The sequence below is a fragment of the Lepidochelys olivacea genome, assembly GCF_965140295.1.
Source record: "Lepidochelys olivacea isolate rLepOli2 genome assembly, chromosome: 2".
Classification (NCBI taxonomy): domain Eukaryota; kingdom Metazoa; phylum Chordata; order Testudines; family Cheloniidae; genus Lepidochelys; species Lepidochelys olivacea.
Genome location: NC_140412.1, coordinates 103,053,420 through 103,072,217, shown reverse-complemented (window position 1 = coordinate 103,072,217; position 18,798 = coordinate 103,053,420). Strand labels below are relative to the sequence as shown.

The following is an 18,798-nucleotide window of genomic DNA, read 5'->3' as shown; positions in this document are numbered from 1 at the left end:
ACATAGGCTCTGTTTTGCACAGCACAAACCATACTCTGAGTGTGCAGTAAATATGATTTCACATGTTTCAGATGTATTATTTATTACCTGTGGTAAGAGTTTTGCTAAGAAGTTGTCACATGAGTTTATCACCATTCATTATTTATTACTCAACAGAAAACAAATGTGCTTCAAATTAATACACTATGCACTTGCAAGGAGCTGTCATCTTTTGTTACTTTGTCATTCTGATTGGTATGTAATTATGTAACATAACCAGTAAGGGTAAATTCACAGGGCTAAACTAACACACTCACTATCATTTTAAAAAAACAATCTTTCAGATTTTGAAATGGCTATTCGAGACCTCTATGGTATAAAGACCTTACTTACATGCTTAACTTTATGCTGTGTCACTAGTCCCATTTAAATCAGCAATGCTACTTATGGTGTGTAAAGGTAAGCACGTGCTTCAGTCTTCCCAGAATTGGGGTTTGATATGCTCATATTTCTAATAAATGTTTTAAAAGTAAGGATGACAATAAGGATAAGAAACATTCTTTTTATTTTACTCAACATCTTTTATTTATATAGCTACTGAAAACATGACCTGATTTTGCACTCCTTACTCAATTAAATGGGTCTTCTGCCTGAATGAGGACTGAAGAATTGGATCTTTATATATGTTCCTATTCACTTCAATTTATTTTGGTGAATGTTCATTTGCTTATGCAAATTCACGTACACTAATATATATATATTTATATATATAATTCATCAGCACTGTACATTTTTAATTTTTAATTGTCCTTCATGTTAGATTTTGGAGATACATTTTTTCAGAAGACTACAGTTTTTTGCTCGTCATAGTTTGGAGAAGGCCCATGATTATGGCATGTTTTTGCTAATCAGCTGTGTTGCTTTTGTTTCTTGGGCTGAAAAGTCTGTCTTTAGTAATGTTCTCTTTAAAAGTCATAGTCCCTTAGCTATGTGCAAAAAATTTATTGCAGGTAGGTATATCTAGATATCTGATTTAGAATTTAGTATTAAACATTTGCATTCATTTATGTATGAATAAGATGAGGTGAAATCTGGTCATTTTATAATACAGTACTTCAGTTCCTAGGCTGGAGGAAATAAACATAAGACAAGATTGTATTATTTTGGCCATATGCTTGTCTCCCTGAGACATTAAAATGAGAATGAAAAACCTAAGTGCAGATTTATGGCTTTACTCAAAGATCACTAATTTCAACTTTAGTCATGTTCCTGCAGAACCCAAATACACAACCGTATTTAAATCCACTCTTAAACCATACTCATGAATTTCTGTATAGAGCTTTACTCTTCTACTATGCAAGATTTTTTTCCTTTTCCATTTCCTTTGTATTTAATCAGTGTACATTAAACAGCTAGAATAATTTGCTGAAGAAATGATCCATGTTGGAATCATGAGCTCATTGCTTAGTAGTCGATTTCAGATGATTCAATGTGCTTATCAAATTGTATTTTCTCTTAATTTGATTAGCTGCACAAGCTAACAGTCTACGGCCATCTAGATCATTTCATCCTGCATATGGTTTCTTTCATTGTCTGGCATTAGCATGCTGGTCATGTTGCATATTTGGTTCAGTTAGCTCCCCATCAGTCTATACATTGCTGTTCATAAAATACACAGCTGTTCATTTTTGTTTGTTTTTTTTTCTATTGCAGTAGAGCAGTGGTTCTCAAACTTTTATACTGGTGACCCCTTTCGCACAGCAAGCTTCTGAGTGCAACCCCCCCTTATAAATTAAAAACACTTTTAAATATATTTAACCCCATTATAAATGCTGGAGGCAAAGCGGGGTTTGGTGTGGAGACTGATAGCTCACGACCCCCCATGTAATAACCTCATGAACCCTGAGGGGTCCCGACCCCCAGTTTGAGAACCCCTGCAGTAGAGCCCATGGACCCATATTTGTGCTAGGAAAACAGACAGTCCTACTCCAAGAGCTTACTTTTCCCCACCGTTATTTCCCTTATTTACTTAGACTGTAAGGGGAAGCAACATGCAAACAGAGTGATCAGAGTGATAGATTGCAAATATCACATTAGCTCCACATTCTTCCTTTGTTCAGTAGTGGTGGTGGTTGTTTCTATCTATGACTGCTGAAATAAGGCTTATGATAGCTTTATTTGAATAATTGACCTATATTGAATTGTTCCCTTAAAAGGATTTTACTATTCTGTATGTAATAGAGAAAGGCAGGAAATGGATATTAATTTCTTCGAGTTATGCCTGGCTTACTGTCATAACTGTAGTAATCACCACATACCAGATTATTTCTTTACTTGTTCCTCTTTTTTCTCATCAGAGAGCTATATGTGTAAGGTCTGACTTCTAAGGTATATGATCCCATGCCTCCTCCAAATGTTTTTAGAATAATGCATTTAAATACAGCTTTAAGTTTAGATGTTTTTTTCTCATTCCTCCTTTTTGTCTTCCATATTTCATTTATCTTACTCCTATTTTCATTTTCTTTATTTGTTTTCTAGTTTACTCCCATCTCTCCACATACTTCCTTCCTATGTCCTTGTTCCCATTTCTCTCTGCTTCTACTACCTCTCCAGTCTATTCCCATTCTGGTGATTCCTCCTGTTTCTTTTTCTGTACCCTAATATTGTGATCTTCCCCATGCCCCCATCTTGAATTTCCTTCTTAACCTCCTATTCTCACGCCTGTCCTTCTCTTGCTCATGTTCCAAAGGAGACTTTCTCAGAGCTTAGCACCAAACCATTAGTTGTAGAGCAGAACCTGTTGGAATCTGGTCTAGAATCCTTTTTGATTTTTTTTTTTTTAATGCCATCAGTATTGTTTCCATTGATGATCTCCTAGCAGTGAAGTCCGGAATTTTGATTCTTTTAGAACTGTCTGCAGCCTCTGCTATGCTGTTGGCCATCTGTGAACTCTAACTAGTGTGGACATGATTGCTCTTGATGGTTTTGTTTTTGTCCTAAGTGGGTAATAATTTAATCAGATACAATAACGTGTAGTATGATTTTTAGAATGAATGGAATTCAATGAACATAATAATGTGTACTGTAAAACCTCACCAATTTGCACTTTGCTAATCTGCAAAAACAATAATTAAAAAAAAAATTAGTCATGGTTAACATCTCCTGCGAAGATGTAGGACTAGATTGTTTTTGAGAGTGTATAGGGAAGGTAACACAACACTCCCATCATTTTACACACATTAAAAGGGCCAGAGACAATCCATGTAATCTCTGTGCTTGGGGGAGCAACATGGACTGCTGCTCCTTGAGACAAAAATCAACCAAATTAGCTGTGGCTAAAGCCTAATCTTTCCTTTGTATTGACCACAACAAGGAATAGTCCACAGTCCCTCCTCAAATACCCAACAGTAGTAGTGAAGTTCTCTGTTGTAGTCGCCCCCCCTCCCCCCCCCAGCTTAAAGTTGTGCCTAATGGCACCATTTAGCCCAGAATTAGTTGAAAGCTGTGGTGAGGTCTCGGATTACTAAAACTTCATAGTGTATGAGTTAATATGCTGTAGTATTTGTCACAAGGAACGAAAACTAAACTGTTAAGAAAGTGCCATTGGGGAGTGGAGAGTACATATTTTTTGTAATTTATGCATCTTTCCTGAGTGTTTTTTACTTTCAGTGCATCACATTACCTTCAGTTACACATGTCACCAGTGACTCCAGGTGTTTTAAATGTCACAAAAGCGTACATTTCTAACAGAAAAACATACAAGCATAACCACATTAGCCAACAGCAAGCTAAGGTTTAAGCATTGCGGCTTAGCCTACATAAGCACTATTTAAGTTGAAACATAGCAAGAGGAGTCAGAGAATGAGACATAAAGGTTGACTTTCCATTCTTTCACGGCTTGTCATTGAAGGAGGCATTCTGTATAACGTTGTATCGTATCCCCAGACACATACAATAGCAAATTAAGGACACTGTTACTATTGAACCCTAAAATGTTAATTGCATTTTATATAATTTGAAAATGTTAGTCCCCAGGAGTTCCTTTGATATTAATTTCTGCTGTTTTGTATTGACTTTTGGGGGATTTTTTTTGGCAGCATGTGTAAGTGTATATGTGTACAATAAACTATATAGTAAAAATTGTTAGCCATACTCGTGATTTTATATGCTATTATTCGTTTGTCACAAACTTCCTATTAAATGCATTTTTCTTTGTTTATGCGCATTTTTGAAAGGAGAAGAAAAGCTTTCTGAAATTTAATGAGATTTGGTGAAATAAGCCAAGTGATCATGATCTTGTAATATAAAAATGCTTTGAGAATTTACTAAATAGGTCAGCTGATTTTGACTTGGGTCATATGTCAAATCAATGACTGAAAAATCCAAATGGGGTTTTCGGGTTTGACCCAGGGTTTAATTCTATGCTCAACAGCGTGACTTTGCTCTAGTAGCTTCCCAGGTATCAATGTATAAAACATTCAATTTGTGAATACCTGGAGGATGAAGGGGTGATCATTAGCAGCCAGCATGGATTTACATTCCAAACCAGTTTTATTTCTTCCTCTGACAGGGTAACTGGTTTGGTGGATAGGGGAATGTGGTGGACATAAAACACTTGGACTTAGGCAGGGCTTTTGACACCATCCTACATGACATTCTGATAAGTCAGTTGCGGAGAAATGCCTTCTCGATGGAACTACTAGTAAGTGGATACAGCATTTGATTAAACAACAACGAACAGTGAGTAACTATTCATGGAATGATGTTGGATTGGCTGGAGGTCTCAAGTGGGGTTCCACAGGGATCTGTTCTGGGTCTGGTGTTGTTTAACATCTTTATTAATAACCTGGGTTGTAGGAAGAGAAAGCATAACTGATCAAATTTGCAGATGACCCCAACCTATGGGGGTTGCCAACACTTTGTAGGATAGCTAAAATTCAGAGGGATTTTGATAGGTTGGAGAACTGGGCTTTAGACAACAAAATGAAATTCAACAAAGACAAATGGAAGGTGCTACACTTAAGGAAGAAAAACCAAATGCACAATTACAGAATGGGGGATAACTGGCTTTGCAGCAGCACAGCTAAGAAGGACATGAGTCAGCAGTTTGATCCTGTTGCAAAAGAAGCAAATGCAATTTTGGGTTGAACTAACAGAGACATACATAGTATGCAAGTCATTGGAGGTGATAGTACTGCTGTACTTGGCTCTGGTTAGGCCTCAGCTAGAGTACTGTATTAAATTTTGGTCACCAATCTATAGAAAGGATGAAGAGAAACTGGAAAGGATCCAGAGGCTAGCAACAAAGATGATGAAAGGGCTGGAATGCAAGCCATATGAGCAAAAGCTGAAGGAACTAGATATTCTTAGTTTGGAAAAGAGGCGATTGAGGGGGGATATGATAGTGGTCTTCAAATACTTGAAAGGCTGCCATAAAAAAGATGGAGAAAAGTTGCCACAGAGGGCAGGACAAGAGGCAGTTGGTTCAAATGACAGTGTAGCAGATTTAGATTAAATCTCAGGAGAAACTTTCTAACTGTAAGAACAGTAGGACAAGGGAGCGGACTGCTTCGGGAGATTTTTGAAAGCTACTTCACTGGAGGTTTTCAAAAGGAGGCTTCAGAGCAATTTGTCTCGGATGGTTTTTAGACAACAAATCCTGCATCTTGGCAGGGGGTTAGACTACATGACCCTTATGGTCCCTTCTAACCTTATAGTTATATGAATATTCTTTCTCTTCTCAGCTATGCTTGCATAGCTCTCACTCTGACAACCAATAGGAGGTACTTGTTAACATGCAACTGTCTTCATCCCCTATACTGCTAGAAAAATAATGATGCCTTGATTGTTTCTAAAATTCCATAGAGAGTTTGTATTAAGGGTTTGATTGGTCATTGGAAAATGTTTGTGTTCTATGGGTATGGTTTTCAGCAGTTTCCAGCTAAGTGAATGCATAGGCAATTTTGTTTCATCCCTACTGTAAATCATATGGAATTAATTACACAGAAGTTGTATTGGTTGATCACAGGATGACTATGAGCCACCAATATGATGTGGCTGTGAAAAAGGCTAATGTATTCCTAGGATGCATCAGGTGAGGTATTTCCAGTAGAGACAGGGAAGTGTTAATATTCCAGATGAAGTCTCTTCAATTCCTTGTATAATGGTACGATGTACAATTCTGGTCTCCCATGTTTAAGAAAGATGAATTCAAATGAACAGGTGCAGAGGAGGGCTACTAGAATGATCTGAGGAATGGAAAACCTATTTTTATGAGAGGAGACTCAAAGAGCTTGGCTTGTTTAAATTAGCCTGACCAAAAGAAGGCTGAGGAGAGATATGATTGCTCTCTTTAAATACATTAAAGGGATAAATACCAGGGAGGGAGAAGAGTTATTTAAGTTAACCACCAGTGCTGGCACAAGAACAAATGGATATAAACTCTCCATCAACAAGTTGAGCCTTGAAATTAGACGAAGGTTTCTAACTATCAGAGGAGTGAAACTCTGAAAAAGCCTTCCAAGGGCAGCAGTGGGGACAAAAAACCTATCTGGCTTCAAGACTGAGTTTGATAAGTTTATGGAGGGGATGGTATGATGGGACTGCCTACAGTGGCATGTGGCCCATCAGCAACTGCCAGTAGCAAAGATCCCAGTGGCTAATGATGGGATGCTAGGCTCTGAGTTACTACTGAGAATTCTTTCTTAGGTGTCTGGCTGGTGGGTCTTGCCCGCATGCTCAGGGTCTAACTGATCACTATAGCTGAGGTTGGGAAAGAATTTTCCCCTGGGTCAGATTTGCAGAGACCCTGGGGCTTTTTCACCTTCCCTCTGCAGTATCTGGCACGGGTCACTTGCAGGTTAAAACTAGCGTAAATGGTGGATTCTCTGTAACTTTAAGTTTTTAATCATGATTTGAGGACTTCAGTAACTCAGCCAGAGGTTAAGGGTCTATTTCAGGAGAGTGGGTGAGGTTCTGTGGCCTACAATATGCAGGACTAGATGATCATGATGGTCCCATCTGACCTTGAAGTCTGAGTTACTGATTTTCATTTAAAAATCCTTCAAATGGTTTTCCATAAAAACATTCTTCCATGGTTGGTTGTGGCCTCTGAATGTTTTGGAGAAACAGTTAATTTTCCCTCAGGCTTTTTGGGCATTGGCCTGTGATCCACAAATATTGTTATGAGAAAGAAAGATAAGCTTTCAGGTTCAAATGCACACAATGAGTAAACAAAGAAAATAATGAGTTAGAAGCTGAAAGTTAAATTAAAATTAAAGAGTTGAGTCATCGAGTATTCAGTAAGCTACAGTTAGTATCCCCAATGTTCACAAGTGCAACAGTGGGAGCTGCTGTGTGCTGAACACTTTTGAAAATCTGGCACTTCATTTAGGAGCCTAAATGAGAGCTGGAGCTCTTGACAATCTGGTCCTTAAACTTTAGCTGGGAAGATTTACTGAGGGTTCATTTTGGGGACTGTACCAGCAATCTCAAGTATGCCCAACAGATCAACACAAGGGAAGGAGCTTGGGTTCTGTTCGGCGGAAAGAGTCAGGTCTATGATGTCCAAAAGGACCTGAGAATCTTCAGATCTTTGCAAAGGTTCAGATGCTTTCAGAAATGAAAGGCTTGAAAGCAGCTACCCTTTTTTGCATCTTTATCCTCTCCAGAGATTCTTCTTTTCCACTAAAAATGGAAATCCTGAGCAAAAATAGTTCTAATGAGTAGTTCAGCATTGAGAGACTCAAGACATTCAAAACATTTAACCCCATTCCAAATCACTCAGTAATCTCAGAGATAAGGCTACTCAGCTCAGGTCTTGTCTTTATTAGGAGTGTTCTTAACCTCATGTTAGCTAACACATGGCAATTAACAAGACTTAAAATCCTACTGAAGCAAGGCAGTTATAGTTTTCACATGTGATAGCAGGTTGATGTATAGGGAAGTGAGATCTTCAGGATTTATCTTGACCTGCTAACATGTTAAAACTATAACTGCCTTATCTTGACTAGGATTTAACCACGGTAGTGACCCTGTGTTAGCTATGAAAACACCTCCCCTCCCCCCCCCCCCCCCGTCCCTAGTGTGGCCACACCATTGAAAGATAATGGAAGTTTGGTATCTAACTCATGTAGGTGGCTTTGAAAATCCCGGCCTGGAACTGTAGAAATACTGTGTCACTAATAACTGTAGCACAAGAAAGGCCATTTGGTAGGTGTGAGAAGAAAGGTTCCAAAATTTCTTTTGAAATCCATGTTTAGTTTTTCAAAAATGTTTTTCTTCTATTTTTATTTTAGTTTCTGAAGAGCTGAGTGGCTTGCCATGGGGAACCATGTAGGAAAACGAGATCAGAGCGCTGAGAAGGCTATTAAGGTAAGAAGAAAAAAATACTACAAGAGGAAGACTATAATATCAAGAAAAGTGTATGTGATGAAATGCCAATACAATTGCTAAGCTTATTGTTACTACTATTATTTTATTATAAATCATCACTATATATATATAATTTCTTAAAAGTGGAAAAAAGCCCCCATGCAATATTGTGAAAAATGGGGTTCTGGTTTGGTGAATTTCATGATAGATGTGATATCTTAGCGTTCTGCATGCTTGGGATGCACATTGGATCTGAAGCCAGCTAGTCATGGTGGGGAATGGACACTATGAGACCTGAAAGAATAGAAATGCAGCACATATTTAAGTAGCAACGTGCTGAGTAAAATGTTACTTGTTAACCTAGCATTTTGTCAAAGTCACTAGATTTAACTAACTTACCTTTAATGCGGGAACTATATAAAAGACTGATAGTAAATAAGAGTATATTAGAAATGAAAGATTGTAATGAAAGCTGAGATTCTGACCTAATCATATCGCTAGGACTTCAAGAAAAACACCTAATACTGTGACCCAATAAAATCGGGAGTGTTGGCCACACAAAAATTAAGAAGCTCTACAGTTTGTTGATACTGATTATTTTCCAGAAAGGGATAGTCAAAAGCTTTTTGCTTTCTCATGGTGCTTTTTTGTTGTTGTTGTTCTAAATTTGACTGAGATAAAAGGGAATGCACAGAAATGATTTTTATCTAGGAGAAAAATTAGTGTTGTTTCCTTCTTGTTAGTAGCTATTACTCATTTTTACACCAGAAAGGCTCCAGTGCACAAACTTTCTCCAGAAAATGACCATACCTATTGAACAGGTGAGCTGTACAGCTTCATCTGGAGGAATACTGGTATTTCACATTGTTATAGCACAAATGACCAATATGCCCCCAGAAATAAGAGTGGTAGTAGTAAAGAGAAAAGGAGTACTTGTGGCACCTTAGAGACTAACCAATTTATTTGAGCATGAGCTTTCGTGAGCTACAGCTCACTTCATCGGATGCATACCGTGGAAACTGCAGCAGACTTTATATACACATATTCTCCGTCTGTATATAAAGTCTGCTGCAGTTTCCACGGTATGCATCCGATGAAGTGAGCTGTAGCTCACGAAAGCTCATGCTCAAATAAATTGGTTAGTCTCTAAGGTGCCACAAGTACTCCTTTTCTTTTTGCGAATACAGACTAACACGGCTGTTACTCTGAAAGTAGTAAAGAGGTGGTCAGACCTTCAATGTGTCCTTTTAGAAGGCAGGGCTAAGTGGTTAGAAAATAAGTAAACATGCTGGAAGGAAGAGGGAGAAAATAGCAGAAAAATAGTACCATCAAGAGGGGATTGTGCTGCTTTCTTTACATGTAGCCATAGTTGTGTTTATGCCGTGCCTAGCACAATGGGACTGTAGCCCTTAGGTTCAACTCTAATACAAATAGTAACAAGATGTTTGACGCCGGTGTAGTTCATGCATCAGGTTAATACGGATTACTGTTTATTTTACCCTTTAAGAAATTATGTTGTCTTAATTTAGCTAGGTGAAGTCCACTCATGTAGGCACATTGCACACTGAGTTTTTTTTTTAAAAAAAAAGCAGATATGTGGAGAGTGCTGATAAGAAAAGGAGACATAAGGTGAATGAAGTGAGCTGTAGCTCTCAAAAGCTTATGCTCAAATAAATTGGTTAGTCTCTAAGGTGCCACTAGTACTCCTTTTCTTTTTGTGAATACAGACTAACATGGCTGCTACTCTGTTAGAATGTTGTATTTCTTATAACTCTTTATTTATGGCCCACCTTTCCTTCCTATTTGCAGTTACAATCAGAGTGTTGAAATTTACTTGCAAAAAACCCCTTTTGTTTAGGTGGAGTTAAAGTTGTTGCTGTTCAGCAGTGAGCTCTCCCTGCCATACCCAGATACCCTTTTGGTATGTGGGATTTCAAAACCCATATTCAAATCTTAGAAAACTAGAAATGTTCAGTTAAGATATCTCCATGCATCTCTGAAAACAGTGTTTGCATTACATGAAAAGACACGCCAGAGATTTACAAAAAAACAGGAAATGCATGGTTAAGGTACTGCTATGCACGCAGTGCAGCCAGATTGTTGTAACTGTGCTCTGCAGCAATAGGAACTGAAAACATCACAGTATTATACCCCTCATTAGCAAAAACAATCTGTTTTTTTTTCTTTGCGTACCACTGTTCTAAATCTAATCTTGCTTTCCTACAGTCCCACAGTGTGAAGTGCAGAGCAATCGCTATTGGTTGACAGAGATAAACCTAGAGTTACTGAGCTGTTTCTCCTGCCTTGCAGCTGCACAATTGCAATTTTAAAAAAAATCTAAAAATGCATTAACGGTTTTCCAAAAATTAATTTCTTGCGGCTTTAGGCTAATTATATCCCATGCCCAAAAGAATGATACAACAAGAAACTGTATCTCACTATCTGAACCCCCTTCAGCAAATGAATTCAGATTTGCATCACACACTCTACTCTAGGTTCTGAACTGACATTTTGATTTTTTTTCAAGGTGATTTCACAGTGTATATCGATTTTTTTTTTTTTTTTTTTTTTAAGGGAGGGTTTAAAGAGAAACCATGTTTAAACCTTAACTCTGGGGTGGCTACTCGCATTCTTGTAATACATTTATTGACTGCAGTCACTAAGATTTCGAGCAGGTATCTAACTTTTGTTTACTTTCAATGAATCTGGATATTTTCTAATGACTGAAACTAGGGGGATAGAGCCATAAGATGATGATTGCATCAAGCTACTATCGTCAGACCAGAAGACTTTCACTTAAGCAGATTCTCAGGAGACAATTTCCCATACTTTGATCTTAACTTCAAAATGTTGCAGTTAATTTTGTCTTATAAGTGCACCATGCTAAAAGGTGCAATCCATAAATAATAAGAGGAACTGTATGAGTAGGCTTGGCAAAATTCCATATTTTTTAAAATAATTTCGGTGGATAACATCAATGTTTATTTTTAAGCATTTTTTTTATTAGACTTTTGTCTTTACTTTCCCCGCAAGTGTGAACATTTAGAATGGGGTTCAGACATTCTCAATAGACATTTAAGTTCTTGAATCTCCAGCTTTATAAACTGTTAAAACACACACTGTCAACATCATATGTCAAAATAGACTAAGTAAATATTCTTAAATCAACAAATCATAGCTGTTTTTACTATTCATTCACTAGTCTATTTATAACAAGCCTAATTTAAAAGTCTAAATCACTGCATTTTGTCAAGCAGCTTTTTTCTTTTCATGTCTGTAAATTTTGATTTTTATCAATGGAAATATTTTTCGTCAGTTTATGCGTACAGTGAAATCAACATTTACCAATAAAAATCTAATCCCTCCAAGCCTATATATGACTTACCAGCTGCATATGAAAACATCCGGTATAAGTGGGATAAAACTTTATAATTAAACAATAGGTATATTTACTCTAATCAGTAACTTATTCTGCCTCATCTCTCTTGTTGTTCTCTTATCCGACACCTGCACTTATACAGTTTTTATAAGATGACTGTAAATCATTCAATCTCTAATTCTTTTTACTTCAGTGGGAGCTGCTGGGTGCATGCTGCTTTTCAAAATCCTGTCATTTATTTTTGCAACAAAATAAAAATTTAGGTACCCAGTTTTGAAAAACCTTGGCCTATCTTTGTGTAAATATATTCATCATTGGGGAGTCTTAAAGAGTCGGAGAATGGGTTTTCCTTCACTGGCCTGAATTTTACCTAAAACTCTGAAAAATAACGAGGTGCTGATGAAGTGGAGACTGCTCTGGATTATTGAATTTTTACCAGTCTTAATTCTGAGCCGTTATTATAGTTCACCTTAAATTGATGCCATTAATACAGCTGAAAACCACAACAAACTCCTGCTCAGTAACTGCTAAGTAACCACCCTTAATGCAACATTGGCTGAACTTCCCACTGATGACTCCTTTTGGCTTCCCCAGAGACTAAGCACATCATCTCCTCAAAGTGAATGTCCCTTGTTAGCAAATTAAGCAAAGTTCTATCTTAATGTCAGTTCCCTCATGACTGATAGCTGAACGACAAATGGAGATATCACATCACCTGGCCATTCTCATATTCTTGATAGACTGGCTGAATAAATAGGTGGTAAAGTACGGCAGCCTTGAAACTTTGACAAAATAAATCAGGTGATGCTTCAAGCCTCTAGCTTTGCCTAAGAGTTTGGGGGAAATTTGTTTGTTCCAGTACATTAATTTTTCACAGGCAGAAATTTAAAACAGATGTAACAGTTAAAAAAAAAAAAAAAGTACTCAGCCAACAGTTTAATGTTTTACCAGACCTCTAAGTCATGGTTTTAAAATGAAATTTTATAAAATGTCAGGTTGTACCAGAGAGCAAGACATCATCCTATGTTCTTTTGAGAACTGTTTGCAGTGATTTATGAAATACTGCAGTTTATCGGAAAAATCATTAATGGCTAGATTATACTTAAATATTTTAACCCTGTGCAAGGGTTATATAGCAGCACTGCTCTAGGAGAACCACAGGGAAAGTGTTCCCTGAAAGTGTCCCCAGGGGTAGTAATTTGCTACTATCCCATACCTGTGGCAGATTTCTTCCTCTGTCCCATGGCTCAACCATGTTGGCTGGTGCATCTTTCTTTCTGTTCCCTTCTGCCCACTTTCCACCAATCAAGAGAAGCACTTAGGCACACACTTGCAGCACAGATGGTGGAGAGGCTGTGCAGGGATGTAAGAGTGGGATTTACACCCTGTGAAGGGTTGGCCATGATGTGTTCCTTGTAACTTCTTAAATTGCATTCTAACTATCTAAACCAGTGGTCTCCAAAATGGGGTGCACGCAAGATGATCCCAGGGGGGTGCGCGGCAGCAGGAGCGCTGCCGGACAGCGCGCTGCCATTTTTTTATTCGGCGACAGCAGCTCTGCACATCCACGGCTGGTGTTCCCCACCGGCGGCGCGTCTGCAGCAGGTCCTCTGCTCTTCACCTTGGGGGTGCGTGTGCCAAAAAGTTTGGAGACCACTGATTTAAGCGTACAGTGAAATTATGAAACAAATGATGTTGTCCGTGACTGCCTTATCTGTGTATCTCTGCTCAAAGACTGTGTTCCACAACATTTGCTCACTAAATTAGATAGCTTGATTAGATGGTAAACATTTCCAAGAAATGCTAAAAGTTATCTATTTTCACTGTGTAAAGGAGAAATAAACTCAGGTTTAAACTTCTTTAACTGAGTTAAGTATCGATCTTCCCACTACTGAAGCACTACTCATTTCCCATTGCCTCCTTTTTTCCTCCCCTTTTTATCTTAACCAGTTTTTAGGAGCTTTATGCCATGTACTTTGTTGAGCGCATTCCTGCTTCCTATTGAAGTCCATGGAGAGCTCTGCAGTTGAGGGGGAGAGATAGAACCTTTGGAAATGACTGGATCAATGTTATAGCTGTACAAGCCATTTCATAGGCATTGCAGATGTACAAATGAAAGAATTAACACACTATAATTTTTTACCTCATTTCTTGCTCTCCAGAGTTGCCTAAGACCCAGATCAGCTGTGTGGTTTTACCAGGTGTTTCCGCCTGGTGTGCAGTACAGTGTGCCAACCAGCAGAAAAACAGAAGCAGCATTTTAATTTTGAGTTGTATTTCTAACTGTTAAATACAGTAACATTTTTGTGTTAGTGGTAAAAATCAATAAAAAGGATGTATTTATTTTTTATTTATTTAGTGCAAGATATATTTGAAGAGATTAAATACGTTTTGGAAATGTTTTATATATATATATATTTTTAAAGGTAAAGCAGTCCATATAAAGAACATATTTGGCTTCCTGATTTGGGTACTGGTACAGAGCAATGGTCCTACTCTCATGCATAAAACAAGCAGGGTGCAGATTTGACTCTTCAACTCAGAATACAAATAGAAAGTTTGTGACTGAGAAAGTTTATAACAATATTTGTCTCTTCCCCGTTCAGCATGGCTGTGGTTTTTTCCTGTGGTTTTGTTGTCCTCTTCTGTGCAGCAATGGGGTGTATTCTCAAATTACAAAAAAGATAGTGATTTAAAATGTCCCTCATTTAAATGAGTATTTTTTCTTTGAAAGCATGAGATAACAGAAAAATAAGTCAGGAGGAGGAGAGAATGGATTAAAAAATGTAAAAGAGGAAGGTAGAGGAAGTTGTCTGTTTTGAGATTTAATGGGTATTTTTCACCAATGTGTCTCACAGGATGCGCAGCTTAGAAGTTTTTCTGAAAAGAAGTGTCAGTTGGGAGTGGAGGAAAAATGCTTTTCTTGGGGTGGAAGCAAAGTCCCAGGCTTATCGAGTGAGTTGGGGGGAAGGGATGGATGGATGTCTACACTGTGTCTGGGAGTAAGGTTCCCAGCTCAGACTTGGGGGAGCCAAAAATAGCTGTGAAAAATGGAGCTCAGGCTCTGAAGCCTAGTTCCTGCCTGAGAAGCAGTGTCAAAGCACTGTTTCATTGCTATTGTTAGTGCGCTAGCACAATCCCTGTTACACAAGTCTTTGGACCTGAGCTCAGAGGCTAGCTCCCAGATACACTGTGATCTGGGAGCTTAGGGTTAGTGTGGCTAGGGTGGCGAATTGGGACTCAGGAAACCTGAGATTCTCTTCTGGTTCTACCATTGAGCTGGTATGTGACTTTGAGCAAGTCCTTTCACTTCTTTGTGCCTCTGTTTCCCTTCCCACTTTTTATCTATCCTATCTAATTAGATCGTAAGTTCATCAGGGCACGAACTGTCCCATTATGTATTCATGGTGGAGTGCCTAGAGCAGTCTTGACTGGGGACACCAGGAACTACTGTCATACTAACACGGTGATACCATATTAGTGTAGAAGTGACTATGCTAGGTACCAGCACGAAGCATCTGAAAACGTCCATTGTGCAGTAGTTGTTTCCAGAGCCTGAGCAGACTCAGCACTGAGGTGGGTGCTTGTGCAGTTAACTCAGTGATGTGCCTACTCTCTTGATAAATCTGTCTCCGAGGCCCTGGTTCAGCAAGGTACTTAAGCACATGCCTAACTTAAAGTGTGCAAGTAGCCCTTCTGAAGTCAATAGGACTATTCATGTGTTTCAGTACCTTGCTGAACTGAGGCCTGAGTGCTTATTAAACTTTACAACCACTGGACTGGATAGGGATTATCATTATTATATATTTATTTGTCAAGTATCCATAAATATGCTAAGTGGCTCACATATACAAGTGAAAGATATGGTCCCTTCCCCAAAGAACATACAGTCTTAGGCCTCAAGCCTCCAATGAACTCTGTGCATGTGGACCCCATTGAAGTCAATTTGGTTCCACACAGAACAACTTTCAGAATAGTTAGGGGGCAAGAAACCTGATATGAGAGAAGAGTAGATATTGGTAGAAAGTCAGGATTTAAGTGTCTACTGTTCATTATTACTATTATGAATAGATTTGGCTGATACTGCACATTTTAGAATGTATTGACAATTTTTCATCGATTTTGAATTTCAGTGAAAAAATGGGTAAAATTTTTAAATGAATTTTGTGGTGAAGACTTCATACTGCTTTTCATCTAGCTCTGATTGTTAATAACTTAGTGTCACGGAGTCCCCGGGCGATGCACTGGAACTGCTCCCTACGAAGCCAGTCAGGACTCTGGTGAAGTCTCCTCTCTGTGAGCAGTGGGTCTTCAGGGCAAAAAGCTCACACAGCCTCCACCTTCCTGGGTCTGACCTTGGAGCATTCAGCATCCTCCGCCCCTCCGTGCACTTCCCACAGCGAGTCCACCCAGGCGGGGTCCTGGGGAAGCCAGAGGGTCCTGCACCCCAACTTCTCGGTCAGATGTGACTCTTAGCAAGCTAGTAAAACAGAGGCTTATTAGATGACAGGAACACGGTATAAAACAGAGCTTGTAGGTACAGAGAACAGGACCCCTCAGCCGGGTCCATTTTGGGGGGCAGTGAGCCAGACAACCACGTCTGCACTCCACGTCCCCAGCCAGCCCCAACTGACTCACCCTCCACCCCCTCCTCCTCTGGGCTTTGTCCCTTTCCCGGGCCAGGAGGTCACCTGATTCCTTTGTTCTCCAACCCTTTAGCTATCACCTTGTAGAGGGGAAAGGCCCAGGCCATCAGTTGCCAGGAGACAGAGTGTTGGCCATTTATGTACACTGGCCCTTTGCTCTGCAACAATTACACCCCCTTATCCCACCACCTAGAGACTTAAGAAATGCATAGGTGAAACTGAGGCACCCCTACAGTATTCAGAGGAAACATTAAGAACAGTCCCACTTCGTCACACTTAGGACCTGATGTAGCTGAGTATGAAGGGTTGTAAAAGTAAGTGGAGAAACCAGCCATAGTTACAGTATTTGCGGTTCCTTGTGTGGAGGGTGCAGGGCCATTGCCTTGTCCTCCCATCCCCTCCCCAGTTTGTAGAGCTGACCAGCTGCAGAAGGAAGTGCCCACTTCCGTCTTGTAAGTGTTGGTGTGTCAGGCACCTTCCCCATGTGGCATTATGTCTCTCTAATGCACAGTGCTTTCTGTTAGTTCCTTTTAGCCTTGAAATGCCCCTCCTTTGGAGTCAGATGAATGCCTGCTCAAACAAGGGTATAATGACATTATCACTTGAATGAGCAAGGATATGGAAGAACTGGGGGTTTACACAGAGCCACATTTTCTGGTAACTTCACACTGGAAAATAATAAAAGCAAATAATGAATGAAATGTACAGTTTTTATATTTGTGAGCCTTGACAAGGCAGGAAGTGGTGTATGCGTGGCAAAAAACAGAGATCTGGGGGTGAGAAGCAAGGATCTGTGTCCCTCCCCATATTACTTCATTGTACCTGGAACACTCAAGTGCAGGGATTCCCAAACTTGGTTCGCGGCTTGTTCAGGGTAAGCCCCTGGCGGGCCACGAGACGCTTTGTTTACCTGAGCGTCCGCAAGTACAGTCGCCCGCAGCTCCCAGTGGTCGCAGTTTGCTATTCCCGCGCTGCTTCCTGCAGCTCCCATTGGCTGGGAATGGCGAACCACAAGCCACTGGGAGCTGCGAATGGCCGTACCTGCGGATGCTCAGGTAAACAAAGTGTCTCACGGCCCGCCAGGGGCTTACCCTGAACAAGCCGCAAACCAAGTTTGAGAACCCCTGCTCTAGTGGTTCTCAGATCAGTATGCTATATCACATGTTGGAATGTATCGCAGTACCTTATGTCAGGGGTGGCCACCCTGAGCCTGAGAAGGAGCCAGAATTTACCAATGCACATTGCCAAAGAGCCACAGTAATATGTCAGGAGACATATTACTTCCCACACCTACCGATCAGCTGTTTTGTAGCATGCAGGAGGATCTGGGAGCGGGGAGGAGCGAGGGCACGGCAGGCTCAGGAGAGGGGGTGGAGTGGGGGCAGGGCCTGTGGCAGAGCCAGGGGTTGAGCAGTGAGCACCCTCCGGCACACTGGAAAGTTGGCGCCTGAAGCTCCAGCCCCGGAGTCGGTGTCTATACAAGGAGCCACATATTAACTTCTGAAGAGCCGCATGTGGCTCCAGAGCCACAGGTTGGCCGCCCCTGCCTTATGTGAAACAGAGTGACCTAAGTCAATAATGAGCAGGAATTTTCCCATATATAGTTGTTGATTTTAGAATGTAGTTTTTAAAATTGTAAAACTAGGGCTTCATTACTCCCTTCTTAAACTAGTACCTAATTATTTATGTAACTAGTACAAATGTTACAAATTCTCAGTGTGAATCCCAAGTAAGCAGGCTTTGCACAGGGGTTATTTGAGGCCAGAGTGAGATAGAATATTCACCTCATCCGACAACATGGAGAACATGGTGCACAACTGTTCTACGACCAGTGCCATCCTCCACTGGGTGGAAGGTTGGCTGGTGTCTCTGTCTCCAGAACCCTTCTCTTTGTTACTGTAGATGAAGCCCATGCTGACCTGGGTGTAGATCCCCTCTGTACAGGAGCTCTGCAGTTTGCCCTGACCCTCCTCCCCTACAGTGGAACTTACTATTTCTTCAGCCTTTCATACTGGGGTGGGAGGAGGAGGATTTGGGCCATATTATATCTGTCTCCTCTACACTAAACCTGCTTGAATTTCTGAGATATTACCATCAGGAGAGCTGAGCCAGCATAAATGATGTTTAATCAGATTCTGCATTATGCACCATATAACTTCTGGGCTTACAGTATGACCATAGCTAGGGGAAAAAATGTTTTAACTTGCAAATTCAGCAAATATGGCATGGAAATTAGTGCAAGGGAATAAATACAGAGATGCCTGCGTGCACTGTCACTTTACCAGTAACTTTTTCCTAAAAATATTCACAGTTTAAAGACTGATATTTAATGTTGGACAAAGAAGGGTTTCTTTATGTAATTAGAAAAGGAGTACTTGTGGCACCTTAGAGACTAACAAATTTATTTGAGCATTCCACAGC

At 39.9% G+C, this 18,798-nt stretch overlaps 1 protein-coding gene across 3 annotated transcripts in view; it reads left to right on the top strand.

Annotated features, from left to right (window-relative positions):
• Nucleotides 1-18,798, top strand: part of MBP (myelin basic protein) — a 167,234-nt gene that overhangs the window by 30,306 nt on the left and 118,130 nt on the right. For all 3 annotated transcript variants that reach the window (XM_084620238.1, XM_084620239.1, XM_084620240.1), the window contains exon 2: nt 8,277-8,352. In XM_084620238.1, coding sequence (XP_084476364.1) covers nt 8,302-8,352 — 51 coding nt within the window. In that variant the 5' untranslated portion in view covers nt 8,277-8,301. The remainder of the gene's footprint in view (nt 1-8,276; nt 8,353-18,798) is intronic.